The 18,889-nt window shown below is 39.9% G+C and overlaps 1 protein-coding gene across 1 annotated transcript; it reads left to right on the top strand.

Annotated features, from left to right (window-relative positions):
• Positions 1-47: 47 nt before the first annotated feature.
• On the top strand, positions 48-17,701 carry akap1b (A kinase (PRKA) anchor protein 1b). The gene is made up of 11 exons (XM_008425160.3): positions 48-203; positions 2,202-3,721; positions 4,387-4,511; positions 7,322-7,448; positions 7,624-7,742; positions 7,856-8,033; positions 8,284-8,434; positions 9,975-10,042; positions 14,400-14,473; positions 14,552-14,617; positions 14,840-17,701. Exons 2-11 carry the CDS (start codon positions 2,227-2,229, stop codon positions 14,900-14,902), a joined length of 2,466 nt encoding a protein of 821 aa, XP_008423382.1. The 5' UTR covers positions 48-203; positions 2,202-2,226; the 3' UTR covers positions 14,903-17,701.
• The last annotated feature ends 1,188 nt before the right edge of the window (positions 17,702-18,889 follow it).

Raw genomic sequence — 18,889 nt, 5'->3', positions numbered from 1 at the left:
AAAGTATAATTTTAGTGGAAAATGCGGTCTCGCTTGACGCGAGAGTACCTAATCGAGTGTCGCGAGATTTGAACAGCTGTTTGCACTGTTTTTACAGATTGAGGCAGATCGGTTAAACACGTGGGGAGGAGATCAGTAAAGCGATTGAAAACATTCAAACAGCATTGTTTCTAGCGTGGCAGCATTGGGGACCTTAAACTACTGTAAGTAAAGGAGACGGGTACATTTTTGGACGGATCTTTGTACGTTCTGTGTATTTGACATTGTTATTGCTTTGAAAGCAGAGAACGCTAACATAAAAATGTCCTCTGATACTCCATGGGAGTCCTGCAAGCTACACAAAGTAAACTCTGTAGTAAAATAAGAGCAATGTCATTGAACAACCAACTTCCACGTTTCCCTTGGTTGTCAGCAGTGCGCTGTAGCTGCGTCCCTGTTAGGAAAGTTAAATAACCGGACACTGTGCTGTGCACTTAAGGCATATCTTCAGGCATATCTTAGTAATATTCGCAGCGGCTCCATCTGACGACGTACTAATTGTGTGAGGCAGCTGCTGGATGTCGTCTGCTATCGGGCTAGCTTTGGCGGCTATGAGCTAACTGGCGGCTATGAGGCCTGTTCGGGACAGTCGCTAACCCGCGTGCAGCTCACACGTGCCCTTTGCTTAGCTCAACTTGTGGGATGTGTCGCCTGGTTGTATGGTGGGAAGGTCAAATCGTACAGGCTAATTTTCAATGAATTGGAATTGCGTGTTCCCTTAACGGATACAGTGCGATAGTACTCATTGCAGTGTGACTGTACCAGAGCAGGACAGTGGCCTCCAAATGGACTACTTTGTCCTGGCTCTATGAACAGGATCTCCCTCTACAGTAAGAGCTTACGCTGGTGGAATATTTAAAAGCCCACCAACAATCAGACATATACCAGTCGAGACTAAACCACGTCTTAAATTAATGAAATCATTTAAGCAGTGTTTTATTGCAGTTAATCGGAGTAGAAAGGGATAGACTGATGAGATGCACTCATCGGACCCTCTGGCTTGAACTAGTGTGAAGGGCACTAGTTTTTCTCGGGGCTTTTCTGTCCGACCATCGGACAGAAAAGCCCCGAGATCTACACCTGCAAATTGTAATCGGTGTACAATAAAGTATGAAATTTGATTTTATTATTTTCAGGTATGGAAAAAGCCAATAAAACTGTAAAGTATTTGTATTTCTAGACCATTATTTCCTCTGTTTGTGACCTCTGTGCCCTTGTAATTTGCTCCTTCCCTTCCTTGTGTATTTGATTTTTTTTTTACCTGTAGGTGTGTCCGATCTTTCTCTTTTTTCTTTCATTCCATCCCTTGTTTATCTACTACTAATATAATTTCTTCCTTTGTTGTTTCCATTCTTCTTTCCTAATCCTTGCCTTCATTCCTTGTGTCCTACCTCGCTACCTTAACGTATTTCTTGGCTTGTGTCCTTTCCTTCTTTTCTTTTTTCCATAATGTTTTCCTTTCTAGACCATTTAGTCTGTCATCCCATTTTTTTTAAATCCCTAACTTTCCTCTTGATATTATTTTTCCTTTTATTTCTTCACTGGTCCTTGTTTCCAGTTTCTAGTTTTTGCAGAAGTCATTCTTGAAGTGTGTCTTCTGTAGAAGTGTTTGACATTTAATTTCCAGTGAACTTTAATTATTTATATTTTTGTTTATGACAAGAGATTTGGAACACTGAAAAGTTGAGTCTAGAAAAGTGTAGAACTTTTAACATGAATTAAATTGTTAAAATTAGTGTAGCAATACATCCAGGGTACAGATGTGCACACACACACACACTAGTAAATTATTTTATTAACGACAGACATGCTGTCCAGATGTCCATCTCGAGAGTGTAACCTGCTTTCCGATAGAAGTTACAGAAAAAAGTCAAAATTAGCTGTGCAAAATAAACAGTGTTGTGCTGAATTATCAGTGTTGATGCCCTGAATTTGTCGACATTGGCAACTCACGAACTGTTAAGGTTATTCCCTTCCTTATGTCAAAGCAAATATCCCTTATTTTGGTTTGTTTTGTTGTTGCTTTAAACATCCTGCTTTTTAATGCGTTTACACAAACTGGGATAGTTTTTTTTTCTTTTGCTTTATTTCATTCATAGTTCAAAAGCAAATCATTTCAAAACGTTGCTAATACCGGTCAAATGTTTGTGTGTTAATTTCAGGTGTAGCGTTTGGTGTCTCATCGAAATGCCAGTTCGGTTTCGGTCTGTTGTTTCCTACACGATGCCTGGAGTGCTTGTGCTTATTGGCTGGTGGTGGTACACCTCGAGGAAGAAAGAGCGACCCATCGGACAGAAAAGCCCCGAGGTCTCTTCAACTTCTGTGAGCTTTAAAGACTCTCATCAAGAGTGCAACAACGGTTTGCTATATGAAGAGGAAAGCCCAGCCTTCACAAATCACAGCAACGAGAACACAGAGAATGAAATTATTTCCCCGACGCCTCCCCAAGATCCTGAAGCTATATCTTTACTGGGACAAACGTGCAATGATGTTAATTTTTGTGGCAGAACGATACATGAGGAAGCTGACCGACCATCAAATATAGTTGCAGCAACATTTAGAGACAGTGATTTGGTAGAGGAATCAGTGAAACCCCTCAAAGCCCCAGAGTGTGACTCGACCCCTGACTTTATCGGTGAGTTGGAGAAATGTCCAGCCACAGAGTTGGATCCTCTTCCAGAAGACTCGGTAGAGGAAGTTGCTTTGTTGTCCAATGGCTCCAAAGACACCAGATTTTCCCCCATCACAATAAATCTTTCGGATGCGGAGCGGCCAGAGCCAGAGGGTGAAGTTGCAACGCATCACAACGCTGTAACTGCACAAGAGGAGGCTGTCTGCTTATTCACATCGGCTGAAACACACAGGATGGCGTCATCAGATGGAGACTATCTGGAAAATGCCCTTTCAGTACAGGATTTTCACAAATGTATCCTCACCAGCACACCTACCATCCTTTTCTCCACAGTCCAGGGTACATCCACCTCGTTGGATACCTCAGTGGAAGTGCATTTTAAGGAAAACCCTCAAATGAGTGATCTGGAGCTACTGGCAGCTGGACTCATTACTGAGGTCCTCTCTGCAGCCACGCAAGAAGTTCTTGGGACCAGCAGCTGTGAGGTTGAAGCAAACACTAAACCCTCCAACATGAGTGTTACTCTGGCCAGTGGCACTCGATCCTCACAACTTGATCCAATAACAGAAGACTTTCCTGCTGATGTTCCCTCACAGAGAAACCATGAGCATGCAGAGAAGGAAGTCCAAGGAGTGCCAAAAAGTGGCTCAGTGACTCCAGCGTGGGTCGAAACCAGGATTCTGAAAACCAACAGTTCACAGAATGCAGCCTGGCCAACACTACCACACCAAAGGGAAACGCTACTTAACAAACATAAATGTGACGATGCTGCAGTGCTGACTGAAGACTCGGCCTGCAGCACATACCACTCTGAAGAAGGGAACAGCAGTGAGGACCTGCAGAGCAGCACGCTGGAGAATCCAGCAGGTGTTTTAAAGATTACAGACTCATCAGCAAATGAAACTGTACCGCCTCAGTCTGCAGCTGGGAGCATCCCGAAGGAGGCTGAAGGGAATTCTGATGCTGCATGTGGCATAAAGAAAGTTAACGGGGACGACCTGAGGAACGGAGCTCACGGGACATGCGAGTTGGACACTGATCAGTCTGGAGGTGAGACATGATTATTCATACTAGTTGGTTTTATTTGCACATCATTACTTCTGAAATTTTTAGTGAAAACTTTTGTTTTCTTAAACATGCATTTTAAGTATAAACAGAATAAAATTGATGATAAAAAGGAAACCTGCAGAGATGTATTTTTTTTAGTAAGGAATTATGGTTATGTTTACAATATGTAAACAGCTATGTCTAGACCTGAAAACCTGCCTCTTAATACAATGATAATTAAGGTCAATGTTATTAATTATTTTTAAAAACGACTAGGATGGACTGACACTACTGTTTGTGCCGATATATTGTGCATCCCTACTTGTTTTCGATGTTGAGGTCGGTGTAAAAGGTGAAAAAACTGCTAGCTGGCCTTGAAACTAAATGATCAACTTGAAAAGACAGGCAAGGTTTCATATTATACAGTGAATTCCCTTTCAGTAGTCAGATTCTGTTTATTCCGTTCTTGAAATCATATGTCCTTAACTCCTTTAAGCAAACCTGATTATATTAAGACCTAGTTACAAAAGTTTATTCAAGTGTCATCCTAATTGTTATTGATGGTTTCATAATGATAGGGTAAGTTGTGCATGTATATTAGCAAAAGCTCAACATTGCACCCTGCTCTTGATGTTTCTGGAAATGAAAAGTGATGGCTCTGTCTGTAGGTTCTGATGTGAACAGCATGGATTCTGTGGACAGCGGCTGCACCATGAGTTTGTGTGAGAACCAGGGCAACAACTCTACATCATCTACCTCAGAACTCGTCATCTGGGAGATTGAGGTCCCAAAGGTTAGTCAAAGCAACCAGTGATGCCTAAAACACACGACCTCTACTGTCTTCATTGATGTGTGTGCATAACCTAATTCTTTTGTGCAATTGTGTAGTATTTTTCTCTTAATATAGGAATTTATTGTTTGAGACTCAAATCCACTTACAAATAAAAGTTATTTCTATATTTGAATCAAAATGACCTTATCTGAGCATTTTAACAATAGGAATATTTAGTTTGAATATCAAATAAACATAAATGAAAACAAGAAATCTTTGTCATAAATAATGAACTCACTTGAAGCAGTTTTGTTAGAAGGGTTAGAAACATGAGGCAAAGATTTTATGAATGTGTTAGAATAAAAGATTGCTGCATTCTGTTTAAAAGTTGAAATTCTGGGAACAATTTTTGTTCAATTTAGATTAAAACTTGCAACAACAAAAAAAGCGACCCAAATCCCCCCAAAAATTTTTTTACACATTGCTGTATATGTGCAAAAGCACTTTTGATAAATGTCCAAAACGGCTTCTCCGCCGTTGGCACATTGAGCAGCGTACATACGGTTGATTGGCAGCGCCAAGACTTTCCTCCTGGTTATGACTGGTTGGGAGCAGGGCACAGGGAGGAGACCTTTGATCTCTTCACTGATTGTGTCTCATAAAAGACCATGACATAGTGACAGTTTTAACAAATATGTAAGAAACATATTTTATAAAAGTTACATACATACATTGCCTGGCTTTTCCTGTGCTGCAATTTAAAAAATATGTGTATATACTAAATGGTTTGAACTGTACAAAGATATAAATAATTTACCAAAAGGGTGCTGCATGCTCCTCCAAAGTCTATTGACATGTTGGACCTCAAATAGTTTTTTAATCAGTTTTAATTTAGGCAAAGCTCTCTACACACCAGCAACTGCAACAGGGATATGTACGAAAGCAATCAAGATGATCAGAAAACGGCATGTAGTTTTATTTAGTGAAATTCATTTAGGAGAATAAAGAGGGACATGCTGGGATAAATGGCATTTATCTGCAGATAAATGGCAGATTTATCTGCAACTTACCTGTAAGCTAAGGTAGGATACGCACTATTCAAGCCACCCAGCCTAAAGTCCACACAGAAGGTGGATTTTTATTGTCATTATAAATAGAGATGGTGCCGATAAGGTTTTTTCCTGCCCATTCCGATCACCCATGAGGGCCGATCACCGATACCAATCACATAATTATTTTTTTTATCATAAACACTATTGGTTACATTATGTGGAAAAAGGAACCATGAATTCACCTTAATTTAGACAAAAACTTGTTTTTAATAACTAAAGAAAAAAACAAAACGGGCATTGTGCAAATTGTACTGTTATCAGTAATACTATCTTTAACAGACTGATAACATATGGAGGCTCTGAAGAGGCTAAATAATGCAAAGAGCCAAAATAAAACCTCTCAACATTGCCAAAAAATTCAAGTATAAAACTTAACATTCAAAGGCAGAAACAGGTTCCATTACAATAAACAATCCTGAGTTACTGAATGAAAACTTCCTGATAGCATGGCGGCTAGCTGATTACTGCTAGTTCTGAGTGGCTGTTTCTGACTGAGTGGAGTAATTATGCAGAACAGGGAGGAGATCGATTATTTTTTCAGAGATCATCTGTCTCATGTTAGGACAGCGAAAGTTTTAATACGTATGTAAAATGTATTTTTTTAAGTTAGATGCTGCAGCTTTAAACAGAGGTTCGGTGTGAGAGTCACTACCAGGTGGAGCAGAAGCGGCGCTCCGTCTGTCAAATATTACTACCTGTAGCGTAGCAGCAGTTCAACAGGGAGAGCAGAACCAGCGTCTTACATCGCAGCTCGAAGACTTAAATAATTTTGCGGGTTATTTGTTTAGCTTTCTGACCATCATGCTAATCCGGGAGAGTGTTTGTAGCTGTGCGCTGCTTTACCTGCTATCTGATCCTCCGTATGTCTTTTTTACTGCAGTGAGCCTCGATGTAGCCAAACTCCGTCAAGTATGGCATTGTTTTTATGTTCTATTAGCTTCGTTGTGTTGATGCATTTTGACTTGCTTCAATTTTCCACCGCAACACGCAAACTTCCCCATTCACTCAGTGCGTCATAGTTCCACATCGCTTCGGATTTGTTGCTGCGCAGTGTGAAGGAAAGAGGAGACCAGCTGCACAGGCAGGCTGCGAAATGAGATGCAGGTGATCGGTTTATGTGATCGGCAACAAGAGACCGTGATCGGCGATCACCGATCATACACTTTTTCACGGAAATCAGCCGATTATGATCAGTGGCCGATCGATCGGCACACCTCTAATTATAAAGATTTTTTTTGAATTTCTGTCAGTAATATTTCAGTTGTGTGTATTTGTAAAAAGAGCAAAGAGGGATCGAAATCCCCATAGACTTCCTGGAATGATGCTAATTGACATGTCATTGATCACACAACTGGTCAGCTTGTTCACAGGGACTGGGAGGAGGCATTAGGTTGGTATGGGGCCAGGGGGGTCAGGACTGCTGCTGACATCTGTTACATGTGGTAAAAGGAACGGGGACAAGTTGAATTTCTGAATATCTTGGTAAATATTTTCACACCAGCCCTGTTTAGTCTGCTTTAATCGAACTCTAGTCTGTTTGCCTAGAAAGTCCAGTTGGTTTGAGGCGTACTAAAACACAACAACAAACCATTTCATGCAGACACAGCCCTTTGGAATTGGTCAAACCTTTCCCCCTGAATGACACTCCGTAGGGGTGACTTGATTTTTCCCCTTCATTATCTAAGATGTCTTCTTGTCCCATCTGCTTTCTTGTGTCAGCATCTTGTAGGACGATTGATTGGGAAACAAGGGAGATATGTCAGTTTCCTGAAGCAGAACTCTGGTGCAAAAATCTACATTTCCACTTTGCCTTACACACAGGATTTCCAAATCTGCCACATTGAAGGTGAGTCTGGAGAAAATGCCCTTCATCTTTTTAGGCAGAATGAGGACTGAAGGTCCGCTTTTGTCACAAAGTGGGAATTTTTAAGTTTGCTAAATGAAGTATATGACTAACTTGGCTATCATTCTGCTGTCGGGTTGGTCTGCTTTAATGGAAATTGTGCTTAATTTCTCTCCAGGTTTGCAGCAGCAGGTTGATAAGGCACTGTCATTTATTGGCAAGAAATTTAAAGATCTGGACTTGACAAATCTATATGCACCTCCACTCACGTTGCCATCGCTTCCCATAACCTCTTGGGTAAGACTGAGCTTCCTTACTGCTGCTGTTTTTGGAATACTTACAGGAATTGAAAACTTTGGGAGTCGGTATGGAGGAGTTGACTCTTTTTTTACCATGACGTTTTTCCTCAGCTCCTGCTGCCTAGTGGAGTGACGGTTGAAGTGATTGTGGTCAACATTGTGTCAGCTGGTCACATCTTTGTCCAGCAGCACACCCATCCCACCTACCACGCTTTGCGGAGTCTCGACCAGCAGATGTTCCTTTGCTATTCCCAGCCGGGTACTCCAGCTCTGCCCTCACCCGCTGAAGGTAATCCTTGCCAAAAAAAAAAAATTCTTGCTCTTATTTTTGTTGAGAAAGTAATGAGACTTTGGCTTTTACATGTGTTCATTTCAAATGTTTGAACATGAAGATACAGCTCCTACGCATTTCTAGAAATATTTTGCAGGACAAATAAGAGGGTTTTTTTAAATCTAAAATTGATTGTCACAATTTGCTACTGTAACAATTGGATGAACATCTGCTCAACTGAAAGTAAGGTTTTATTTTTGTGTTTCAGTGGGTGTTATTTGTGCAGCCCCAGCAGTGGACGGGGCCTGGTGGAGAGCTCAGGTCATCAGCTTCTATAAGGAAACTGATGAGGTGGAGATTAGATATGTCGACTACGGCGGTTATGACAAAGTGAAGATCGATTCACTCAGACAAATCAGGCAAGTCACAGGTCTTATTTGTATCACTGAACTTAAAAAATAAAACGGTTATTTAAAATGCTAATTTGTTCATATGTGGATGTGACCTGATGACTTTGAGCTTTAAAAGATGCTAAAAAAATTCTCTTTAATCAATGATGTAAGTAATGAAGGAGCTACCTCTGTACCTGGAAGGGTTTCGTGTGGTTACTCATTATGGAGGTGGGGGGTTGTTTTCATGAGTGATGGATCATTCTAATAAGCAAAAGGAAAATTGAAGCATGAACACAAAAATTAAGAACTAGCAGCCCTGTACTCGACCTTATCAACCTCACTGATGCATTCAACCACAGTTGAATCATCTGAGAGCTTTAGTAGATGACGGGTCTCAGTGCAGCGGCTGAAGTTGGTTGTATGGAGGGTGAAGAAGGGAGTAGAGAGGACATTTCTTTGTGGAGCTCCTCTGTTGTTGACAGCACTGTCCGACACAGTGTCACAGACACACCAACTGTGAAACACATCCACGTTTTCCTCCAATGGACCAATTAATCAGTTAACCTCTCAGAGGTTTCCACAGCCATGACAGTCATTATGAGACGATCATTCTGTATCTACACTTCTAATTTTGAAGACTGTAAAAAATCTGACTTTATTTTTCTCTCATTATTGTGGCATTTAGCAAATGTAACAAATGTAACTCTTTCAGTTTTGCAATCAGTGTCCCTTAAGGCCGGGGTGACTGAGTCATGCCCTCGGCACGGCCTGAACAATCCAACAGAAGCATGTCATCTGCAAAAAGCAAGGAACCTCCAACATTATCAAACCAGACATCAGCCATTCCAAACTTCCACCAGAGATCTTGTCCATGAATATCACAAACAGGACTGGGGAGTCCAAACCCCACTGAGAAAACTGTTGAATCAACTTCACCCCTTATGGAAAGCTCTTTATGAAACGACAATATTAAATGCTCTTTTTTGTGTTGAATATCTTTGAGCATGACTCCACTATTATTTTTGAACATGCATCTTTAGCAATGAGCATCAAGTCTTGAGTCTAGAATGAATTACCAGTTTTGTTCCACAGTAAAAGACCTTCAGTTTAGATACTTGCCAAGTTAGAGTACTGATACACAGTAGTTATTTATAGTTCATACTTAAATTTTTTTAAAAACAAATGTATTTTATTTAGAACAGGGTAACTCTTCATTTAAACCTAAATTCCTCTGACTGTTTTAACAAATCATAAATGGAGAATAAGGAATAACATTATCACATGACGTAAAGCTCAAAAAGGTTGATTTTACATAATACTGCCCCTTTAAAATGGGTATTTTAGATTTGCAAGAGGTATAAATAGTACATGACACTGTAAAGTTAAGTCTCCAATAGATGATTGGACAGTACAGGAAGCAATACTGATCTGAAACTATTTCAAGCAAACAGTCTACTTTTTTTTAATCACAATTTATCATGATTCTGTCAGTGTGCAGGTAGGTGATTTCTGTTCATGAATTGCATACATTTACATAATTTTTTAATATTTGGGTCCTTCCTTCCAGATCGGATTTTGTAACACTACCCTTTCAAGGTGCAGAAGTACTGCTTGACAACGTTGCTCCACTTCCAGGTTTGTGGTGATCATTATTCAAACACTAGTTTGACCCATTAACTGTGCAAATTTGTGTATGTGTGTATGTATATGTATGTGTGTATATATATATATATATATATATATATATATATATATATATACACTGCTCAAAAAAATAAAGGGAACACTCAAATAACACATCCTAGATCTGAATGAATGAAATATTCTCTTTGAATACTTTATTCTGTACAAAGTTGAATGTGCTGACAACAAAATCACACACAAATCATCAATGGAAATCAAATTTATTAACCAATGGAGGCCTGGATTTGGAGCCACACACAAAATTAAAGTGAAAAAAAACACTACAGGCTGATCCAACTTTAATGTAATGTCCTTAAAACAAGTCAAAATGAGGCTCAGTATTGCGTGTGGCCTCCACGTGCCTGTATGACCTCCCTACAACGCTTGGGCATGCTCCTGATGAGGTGGCGGATGGTCTCCTGAGGGATCTCCTCCCAGACCTGGACTAAAGCATCCGCCAACTCCTGGACAGTCTGTGGTGCAACGTGACGTTGGTGGATGGAGCGAGACATGATGTCCCAGATGTGCTCAATCGGATTCAGGTCTGGGGAACGGGCGGGCCAGTCCATAGCTTCAATGCCTTCATCTTGCAGGAACTGCTGACACACTCCAGCCACATGAGGTCTAGCATTGTCCTGCATTAGGAGGAACCCAGGGCCAACCGCACCAGCATATGGTCTCACAAGGGGTCTGAGGATCTCATCTCGGTACCTAATGGCAGTCAGGCTACCTCTGGTGAGCACATGGAGGGCTGGGAGGCCCTCCAAAGAAATGCTACCCCACACCATTACTGACCCACTGCCAAACCGGTCATGCTGAAGGATGTTGCAGGCAGCAGACCGCTCTCCACGGCGTCTCCAGACTCTGTCACGTCTGTCACATGTGCTCAGGGTGAACCTGCTTTCAACTGTGAAGAGCACAAGGCGCCAGTGGTGAATTTGCCAATCCTGGTGTTCTCTGGCAAATGCCAAGCGTCCTGCACGGTGTTGGGCTGAGAGCACAACCCCCATCTGTGGACGTCGGGCCCTTATACCATCCTCATGGAGTCGGCTTCTAACCGTTTGCGCAGACACATGCACATTTGTGGCCTGCTGGAGGTCATTTTGCAGGGCTCTGGCAGTGCTCCTCCTGTTCCTTCTTGCACAAAGGCAGAGGTAGCCGCCTTTGTGCTGGGTTGTTTCCCTCCTACGGGGTCAATATTTGCTGTGAAAATAGCTGATAAAGCCTCCAAGTAGTTGTGAAGCATTTTGCTCTTACGTCACCATGACTAGTCGACATCGACTCAACTATTATGATGTAGTCGACCTTAAAAAATATGTAGTCGTTCAACCCCTAGTATGTATGTATGTGTCCATCCATCCATCTACATGGTCTGTTATATACAGAAAGGTAGACAAACAGAATATTTCTATTAAACCTTAAAGATTTTAAAAAGTACAATAGTAGCATAACAAATGATATAGCATAACTCTGCAGAAATATTTGAAAAAGTACAATAGTAACATACAGCAAAAGATATAGTATAGATTAGCAAAAGCTAAAATAAGTATAAACCCGGAAATATTTGAAAAAGCTGAAAAGGACAACTGCAAAAAGCATAAATTAGAAGAGCAGAAGTTAGTACAAATCTGAAAGAGTTGAAAAGAAATTATAGCAAAAACCAAAAAATAGTACAAAAATCAGAATATTTAGATATATGAATTGGTCAAATTAAAGTTTGCAAAAGACCTTTGCAGACAGTAAAACCAGTAAAGCAGAAGGCATCCACAGAAAGGTAGATAAGCAGAATGATGACACACAGACAGAAACGGAGCACAGCAGAGAAATGTATTAAAGGAACAGGAGAAGGTGTGACATGTTTGTACTGCAGAAGAGTTTGACAGAAAACGGTAAGACCTGTAACAGAACTGTTGGAAAAAAGTGAAACATAGCAAAAAGCATATATTAGCAGAAGCAGAAAGTAGTACAAAACCAGAAATATTTGAAGTGAAGCATAGTAAAACAAATGGCATAAAGGAGCAAAAGAAGCAGAACATTTTAATACAAGGATTGCTAAAATTTATTAAAGTTTGAAGAAGACCTTTGCAGACAGTAAAACCAGTAGAAGCAGAAGGCATACAGAAAGGTAGACAAGCAGAATGCAAACACACGGATAGAAACGGAGCACAAGAGAAAAATACATTGACAGAATCGGAGAAGGTGTGACATGGCTGTACTCCAGAAGAGTATGACAAAAAAACAGAGCTGTAGCAATGTTAGTAATAGTTCCTTAAAGTAGACATACATGGCTACATTTTAATGCATAAATTACTTCTCTACAGTGAAATATGTATGAACAGCATCATTTTGTTTGTCAAAAAGTATTAAAAGTTCAAAAAAGGCAGTTAGTAGAATGGACACTCTAGCAACTGACAACAGTTAGAAAATTCCATGCATTTCAATGGGGCAAAAAATTTGCACAAAAGGGCAGTTATTTAAAAAAGTACACTAGTGAATTTTAGCAAAAGTCATAGCAGAAATCTCAAGAAGAAGCTGAACGTTTTGATATATGAATTGGCACAATTAGTTGAAGATAGTAGAAGTAATTAATGACCAAAAATGTGAGCAGGATCTTAATAAGTGAGAATGCATTGAATTCATTCTCACTGATAGAGACATTCTATTGGGTGTAGAACAATAGGTGTCTTCCATGCAATGCATGGAGGCGGTGACTGACTTGCTTCCCAAGTCAGTCACCGCTCTCCCTATGCATTGCTATGGCATGCCCCAATAACAGAAAAACGGTTAAAGAATAATTCAAAACCACAGTTGCCAAAACGCCACTAATGGATCAGGATTCAACACCAAAAAACACTCAAACATTTCCCACACAAAGAACAGAACATTCACTCTGTAACAAATCCTCGTATAAACGAGAAATGCACACGCTCAAAGAGTTCTTTGCCTTGTTTTTTATACAAATTTAGAAATAAGTATGATTGCAGCTTTCCATAATCAACGCTAGAAAAACGATTTGATTGAAGTAAAAAGAAAGATATGACATGTCAGCTTACTGAAGCGGCTACGAGTTGTCCGCTACATTTAATAACGAATCATGGCATTCTAACAGTTACTCTTTAATTTTTTACAAATAAACAACCCCACACCAAATCTATACCCCACTCTATGCATCAACCAAAAGGAGATATTTTATCAATAATAATAATAATCCATCGAAAAGTCCATAATTAGTCCATCAAAAATAAAGTTCCGTTCGCACACAAAAAAACAACGTCGGAGCCCAAAAAATTCATCAGTCTCTGTGCACACAAAAAACAATAAGAAAAAACATGGAAGGGTCTCACCGGGACGGCGTTTGTGTACCCGGGCGGTTCCCTTTGTCAGGCCTGGAGCGCGAGCGCATCGTGTCCGGTCATCGCCCCGTGTGGCTTTATCTTGCTTCCAGAAGGCTTGATTCCTTCAGTAGTTGATCAGGCAACGCTTTTCCTCCAACAATCAGGTATCTCCGGGCTAATCTATCGAGCTCCCCGGTCCGTCGCTCGGCGTCCTTTCCAAGCGTGCTGCCACACCCACTTCTCTGTCAAACCCATTGTCCCTTGTTCCTTTTATAAGTTCCGGTAAAAGTTGCTAGCAGATATTTTTTACTCCATGGACTCTTACAAATACAATTACATACATACAAGACATCCTTGTGTACATATCAATACAGAAAAAATTATGGGTATTTCATTAACCCATTATTATTATATTATATTCTCGGAGGTTATCTTTTTTTTTTTTTTTCAGGATACTTTATTTCATTGTGATGTCACAAGTCTGTTATAGTTTTGTGTTTTTTAGGCTTGATGTTTATTTAGCAATGATCAAGTGATCGGTGTGGTAGATTAGCTACCGCTGCTATTGGCTAATCTGACACAGCAGCTAATTTAAACACCTGATTATCTGTCAGAGGTGGTGTGTGGGTCGCCTTTTTCTTTTAACCAAAGCAAACAGAATTCCACATCTACTTGTTCCAGTTGTCAAAGCCAAATAACTGACCTACTTCTCTCTCCCTGCTATTTAATTAAAACGTTTTCCTGACTTTATCTCGTTGCAGTGTTGACGATTAGTAGCAAAGCGCTGTGTCCCATTAAGTAGTAATTGTCACATGCTCCTTTTTAGGAATATTGAAAGACTTTTTGGACAAACTTTGAATTTTCTTAAGTCATGTAAAAAGCTTGCATGACATTTTGTAATTTTTCTGTGGCACAACCAGATGCCGGGTCAATTACTGCGATTTTAGCTCATAGAATTGTCATTCGTTTAACAGGGGAGGATTGTTTCTCAACGGATGCTACGACCACACTGGAAGAAATGACCCGAGGTGTCGCCTTGCTAGCACAGGTGGGTCTACCATTAGGACCAACTCCTTCTAGAGTGGAAGACTGAGTGACCGCTGGCTGATATTTCCTTTTTCTAAAGGTCTCAAACTACGACAACAACACCGGCCTCCCACTTGTCCACCTGTGGAACCTTGTTGGAGATGAGGTTTGTCACAAACATGATCTTACCTGGTTGCTATTACAGATGGACATATGGATTTTTGTTTTTTAAACTTATCACATGAGTTTGTAGCTTTTGTTTCATAAAAGGGACATTTATTTTAAAATGAATCATTATGAAAAAGGGTGACAGTGAAGAGACTGGCTGCTTTCTGGGTGGTAAATCTAGGCTCTTTTTTTTTTTTTTTTACTTTGTCCTTTTTTGCAGGTGGTTTCAGTGAACCGCACTCTGGCAGAGAGGGGCCTGACAGTTTGGGTGGATGGATTCTGAATTCCCTGATTACCGTAGAGGCTAACAAATTCACCCACTGAGAAACTGAAGGAAACTGAAGTTCCTTGTGGTCAACAGTAGCTGACCCAGCTCATCCTGGGGATCCCAACTGTACCAGGCACGTGACTGAAAAGATTGGTGTTGGTTTTTTTTGTGTGTGTGTGTGTGTTTTGTTCCCCCATTCTCCTCTTTTCTCAAATTGGCTCTTCCACTCTTCAATTGAACTGACAGCAGAGACTTTATTCTCAGGCATAGTCGACAGGCAAACAGCAGCTCTCTTAACATGGACTTCTGTTTTTGTCCAGGAAATACATAAAGAACAAATGTACATGTATTTTTTTTTCTTTTAAAAAGTGAATGTATTGTGACAATAAAGGCTCAAATTATAAATCAGCTCCCATTCTACCCTAAACCTCCCAGCTTCACAGACTGTGGCTCGTTATGCCGCAGATGAGGACAGACGCATGCATGGAGTCCTGACTGTATTTTATTTTATTTTTTTTTGTTTTTTTTGTTTTGGTAGGTCTGTTTATTTTCAGTTGGACTGTGTTATGGGGATGTTGGGTGGCAGATGAGGCAGCTTTAGATGGACCATTCCTGTCTCGAAGTGAAACGGGAGGGTAACTTCCTTCTGCTCTTTCTATTCCCACATCCGGACTGCATGTTCTTAGAGGATCCCACAATTCCTGACGTAAAAAAAAAGCACTCCAGCTGTTTTTCTTTAATGAAAGATTAGTTGATTAAAATCCCACTTATTATAGAAGATGCATTTTGCTGACCTCTTTTCAGGAGGTATACCATTGCCATCATGTGAACTACAGCAGGTTGTATTTGTCTGACAAACACACACATTGACTTTACTTTATAGTGTCTTCCAAGTTCAATATCCCCCCCTCCATCCCCAACATCCTACAAGTACAGAAGTTTTAAATGTGTGAACAGTAAGTCTTCTGTTTGCTTCCATCTCAGCCATTGTGACAGTTGGAAAACGTCTTGTGACTTCTGCTGCTGTTCCTGAGGCCCAGAAGTTGAAGTCAGATTCATGTCCTCTGGGTTAATGGTAAATCTAAAGAAATTAGAAGTGTGAGGTGGAACAAAGATCATTTTTTTCTTTTTCTCCTTGATGGGAGGTTTGTTGTGGTCCCATTGAGTTTTATGGAGCAGTTTGGGATTGAAGAACACATGGTGCATAAGAGAAACGCTACATGGAATCAATGTTTTTTTTAATGCTGCTGTGTAATTTGGAGCTGCCATAACATTTCACTAAAATCAGTTTGTGGTAATGATGTCAAACCATCCAAGAACTCCTGTAGTCAGTGATGTAGTGAAAATCATTTCCAAACTGATATGAATATCAGACCAGGCTAGATGCAAGTTTTGCTGGCCGTGGTGTTGTACATTCAGGTCTGATACTCGACTGTCACCCAAAATTAATGTACCATAAAAATCAGTTTGTTGGGACATTATGTGAACTTATACAAATGTTAGATTTAGATGTATGTTGTGACACCAGTTGAAACGTTGAAACAAACACAACAAAGACGGGAAGCGTAGTCGGTTACCATATCCATGATATTCTGAAGAAGCCATGTTTCACAGAATTGTTCCTGTTGTATCATTCCAGCTGGTAATGTGGCATCAAGTCTGTTACTGCAGAATGAACCTGCTCTTGATTGCTTACAAAATCAAAAAGGCAGTTTAGGCAGCTGAGTAGTGGTGCGATAAATGCAGCATAAAATTCCAAAGCAGAGGGTTTAGTAGGACTCACTGAAATAATATTTCAGTTTGCAGACGAGCAAAACTCCCAATTTGGATGGTGGCATGGATCCAGCTTCTGTGACAGACACTGATGTGTTTGAGCTTATCCAACTGAAGAACATCAAACTAAAAAGGAAAATGTAATTGTTGTATTATTTAAGCCAGTAAGAACCACTGCTCTGTCACTTTAACAAAACAATCAACACATTCTTCCCAGTGAAAAATAATTTTTCTCAGATAAGCACTTACAGTAGTAAATTATTTAGTATATATGGTGTCAGTGTGCTTTATTTTAAATACAATCACGTTAGAAGAATTGAAACTGATTTTCTGCCTGTAAGGAAGTTTTGTTTTTACATAAGAGGCAGAATGGGTTTGGTCATGAACTTGTTTTTCCAATTGACATGTTGGAGCTAATTGTTCTGCTACAATTCTCATATTTTACTGTTTTTTTTTTTTTTGTTTGTTTTTTATATCAATTAATAACCTTAAGCTTGCCCAAGTAAAATTTATGGAGGAAGAAAACCCAGGTTAGACATGCACACCCTGTTGAGAAACTTCTCCTCACACTGGGCTCCATTCAGTCAGAACATTTCTCAGTTGCTTGTGTTCTTGTCCCACAATGTCTGAAATTACCAGTTGAGTAATTAATTCAATAGCCCTTAAGAATTTAAATTGAGTTTTGTCCATTTCTCTGTAAATAAGATTTGTAATTAATTTTCTGCGACACTGGAAATTTAAGCGTGTGTGTGTGTGTGTGTGTGTGTGTGTGTGTGTGTGTGTGTGTGTGTGTGTGTGTGTGTGTGTGTGGTGGGCGCCGGTGGGTTTGAGTCGTTCTGCCCTTCCCTCATTCACCATTTTCAAAGAGTGGATTTCACAACTACACAAGCTGCGATTTGATCATTTAAGTTGGTGTCAAACAGCTATACATGAAAGCATTTAGATAACATGTACATATCTGACTTTGTTAGATACGCTTTAAATTTAATTTAATTGTACAGTTCTAAAAGGGAAAAATAAAGATATGAAGTGTTGAAGGTACTTTATCTTTTTTGTTTTTTTATGGTGGTGGAATTATTGGATTGTGTTTTCATATTGGTGCTGCAGTAATAAGTGGTTTACTGATGGGACATTTTGCCAGCAATGAAGTCTGCTGTTACCCGTTAAGACTCACTTAATCTCTGCTTAGAAATAGTCATATTAAATAATGTTAATGAAAGTTAATTTATTTCAGAAACTCACTTCACTAAGATGCATGCGTAATAGAGTTTAAACAGGTATTTCTGGTTTTAAGACTTTAGTCATTAAGTCATAATTTTAAGAAGTAAAGATTGAATTAATAGACAAAAGGTTAAATCATACATGGTAGCAAACAAACTGAAGGCTGAAATGGAAGAAAAAAGGTTCCATCATAGCAGAAGGCTGAAATATTAAATCGGAAACAGAAGAACACTGAAGTGTGCTTTTCACACTTTTTAGGCAGAATTTATCCTTGGAGGAAAAATAGTTTCCAACCCAGCCCCTCAATCACGGCATGAGAAAAAAAACATTTCATTCCTGCCTTTCTGGGGGGCGAGGGAGTTTTTTTTTTTTTTTAATTTGTCCATAGGGGTTAACTTTATGAACTGATAACTATGACTCAGCTGCCACTTTAGAAGGACTGTCATACCAAAATATTAGCTAAAGACATGTATACTTTCAAAAAATATGGTTAGGCTTTGCCACTCTGAAATGGACCAAAGCATTGTCTGGCCCTTGGACTGATGCATAGTTCATGCTAGCAGATGTGCAGAAAGCCCGGTCCCAATGCTCTCACTTCCACCCTTGTTCTGCTCTCGTGTCCTTCAAATCCTCGTTCAGGTTGAAGGCTTTGAGTGCGTAGTGTTTGAAATGGGACCCAAAAGGGGCAGAGTGAAAGACTGATGTGAAGAACTGGGACTCACTATGCACTCAAATCCTTCAGCATGTGAAGGACGAAAGGGCAGAACAAGGGTGGAAGTGAGGGTATTGGGGTCAGGCCCTTGACTCTCGACTGCGAGACGCCCATGATGGTATTTGGGTAAGTAGGAAGACGGACCACAATGGTATTTGAAGAAAGGATGGATTAGCCATAAGTTTGCCTTAATAGGGGACAAGGTACAAGAGTAAATAAAGGTACAGTTTCATGTGTTGGTGTTACAAGACGATCATATATTAATATAAGTTGATGAAATTGGGATGTCAACTGGG

The sequence above is a fragment of the Poecilia reticulata genome, chromosome 13 (assembly GCF_904066995.2).
Source record: "Poecilia reticulata chromosome 13, P_reticulata-male-v2, whole genome shotgun sequence".
Lineage (NCBI taxonomy): Eukaryota > Metazoa > Chordata > Actinopteri > Cyprinodontiformes > Poeciliidae > Poecilia > Poecilia reticulata.
This window is presented reverse-complemented; position numbering and strand designations above follow the sequence as displayed.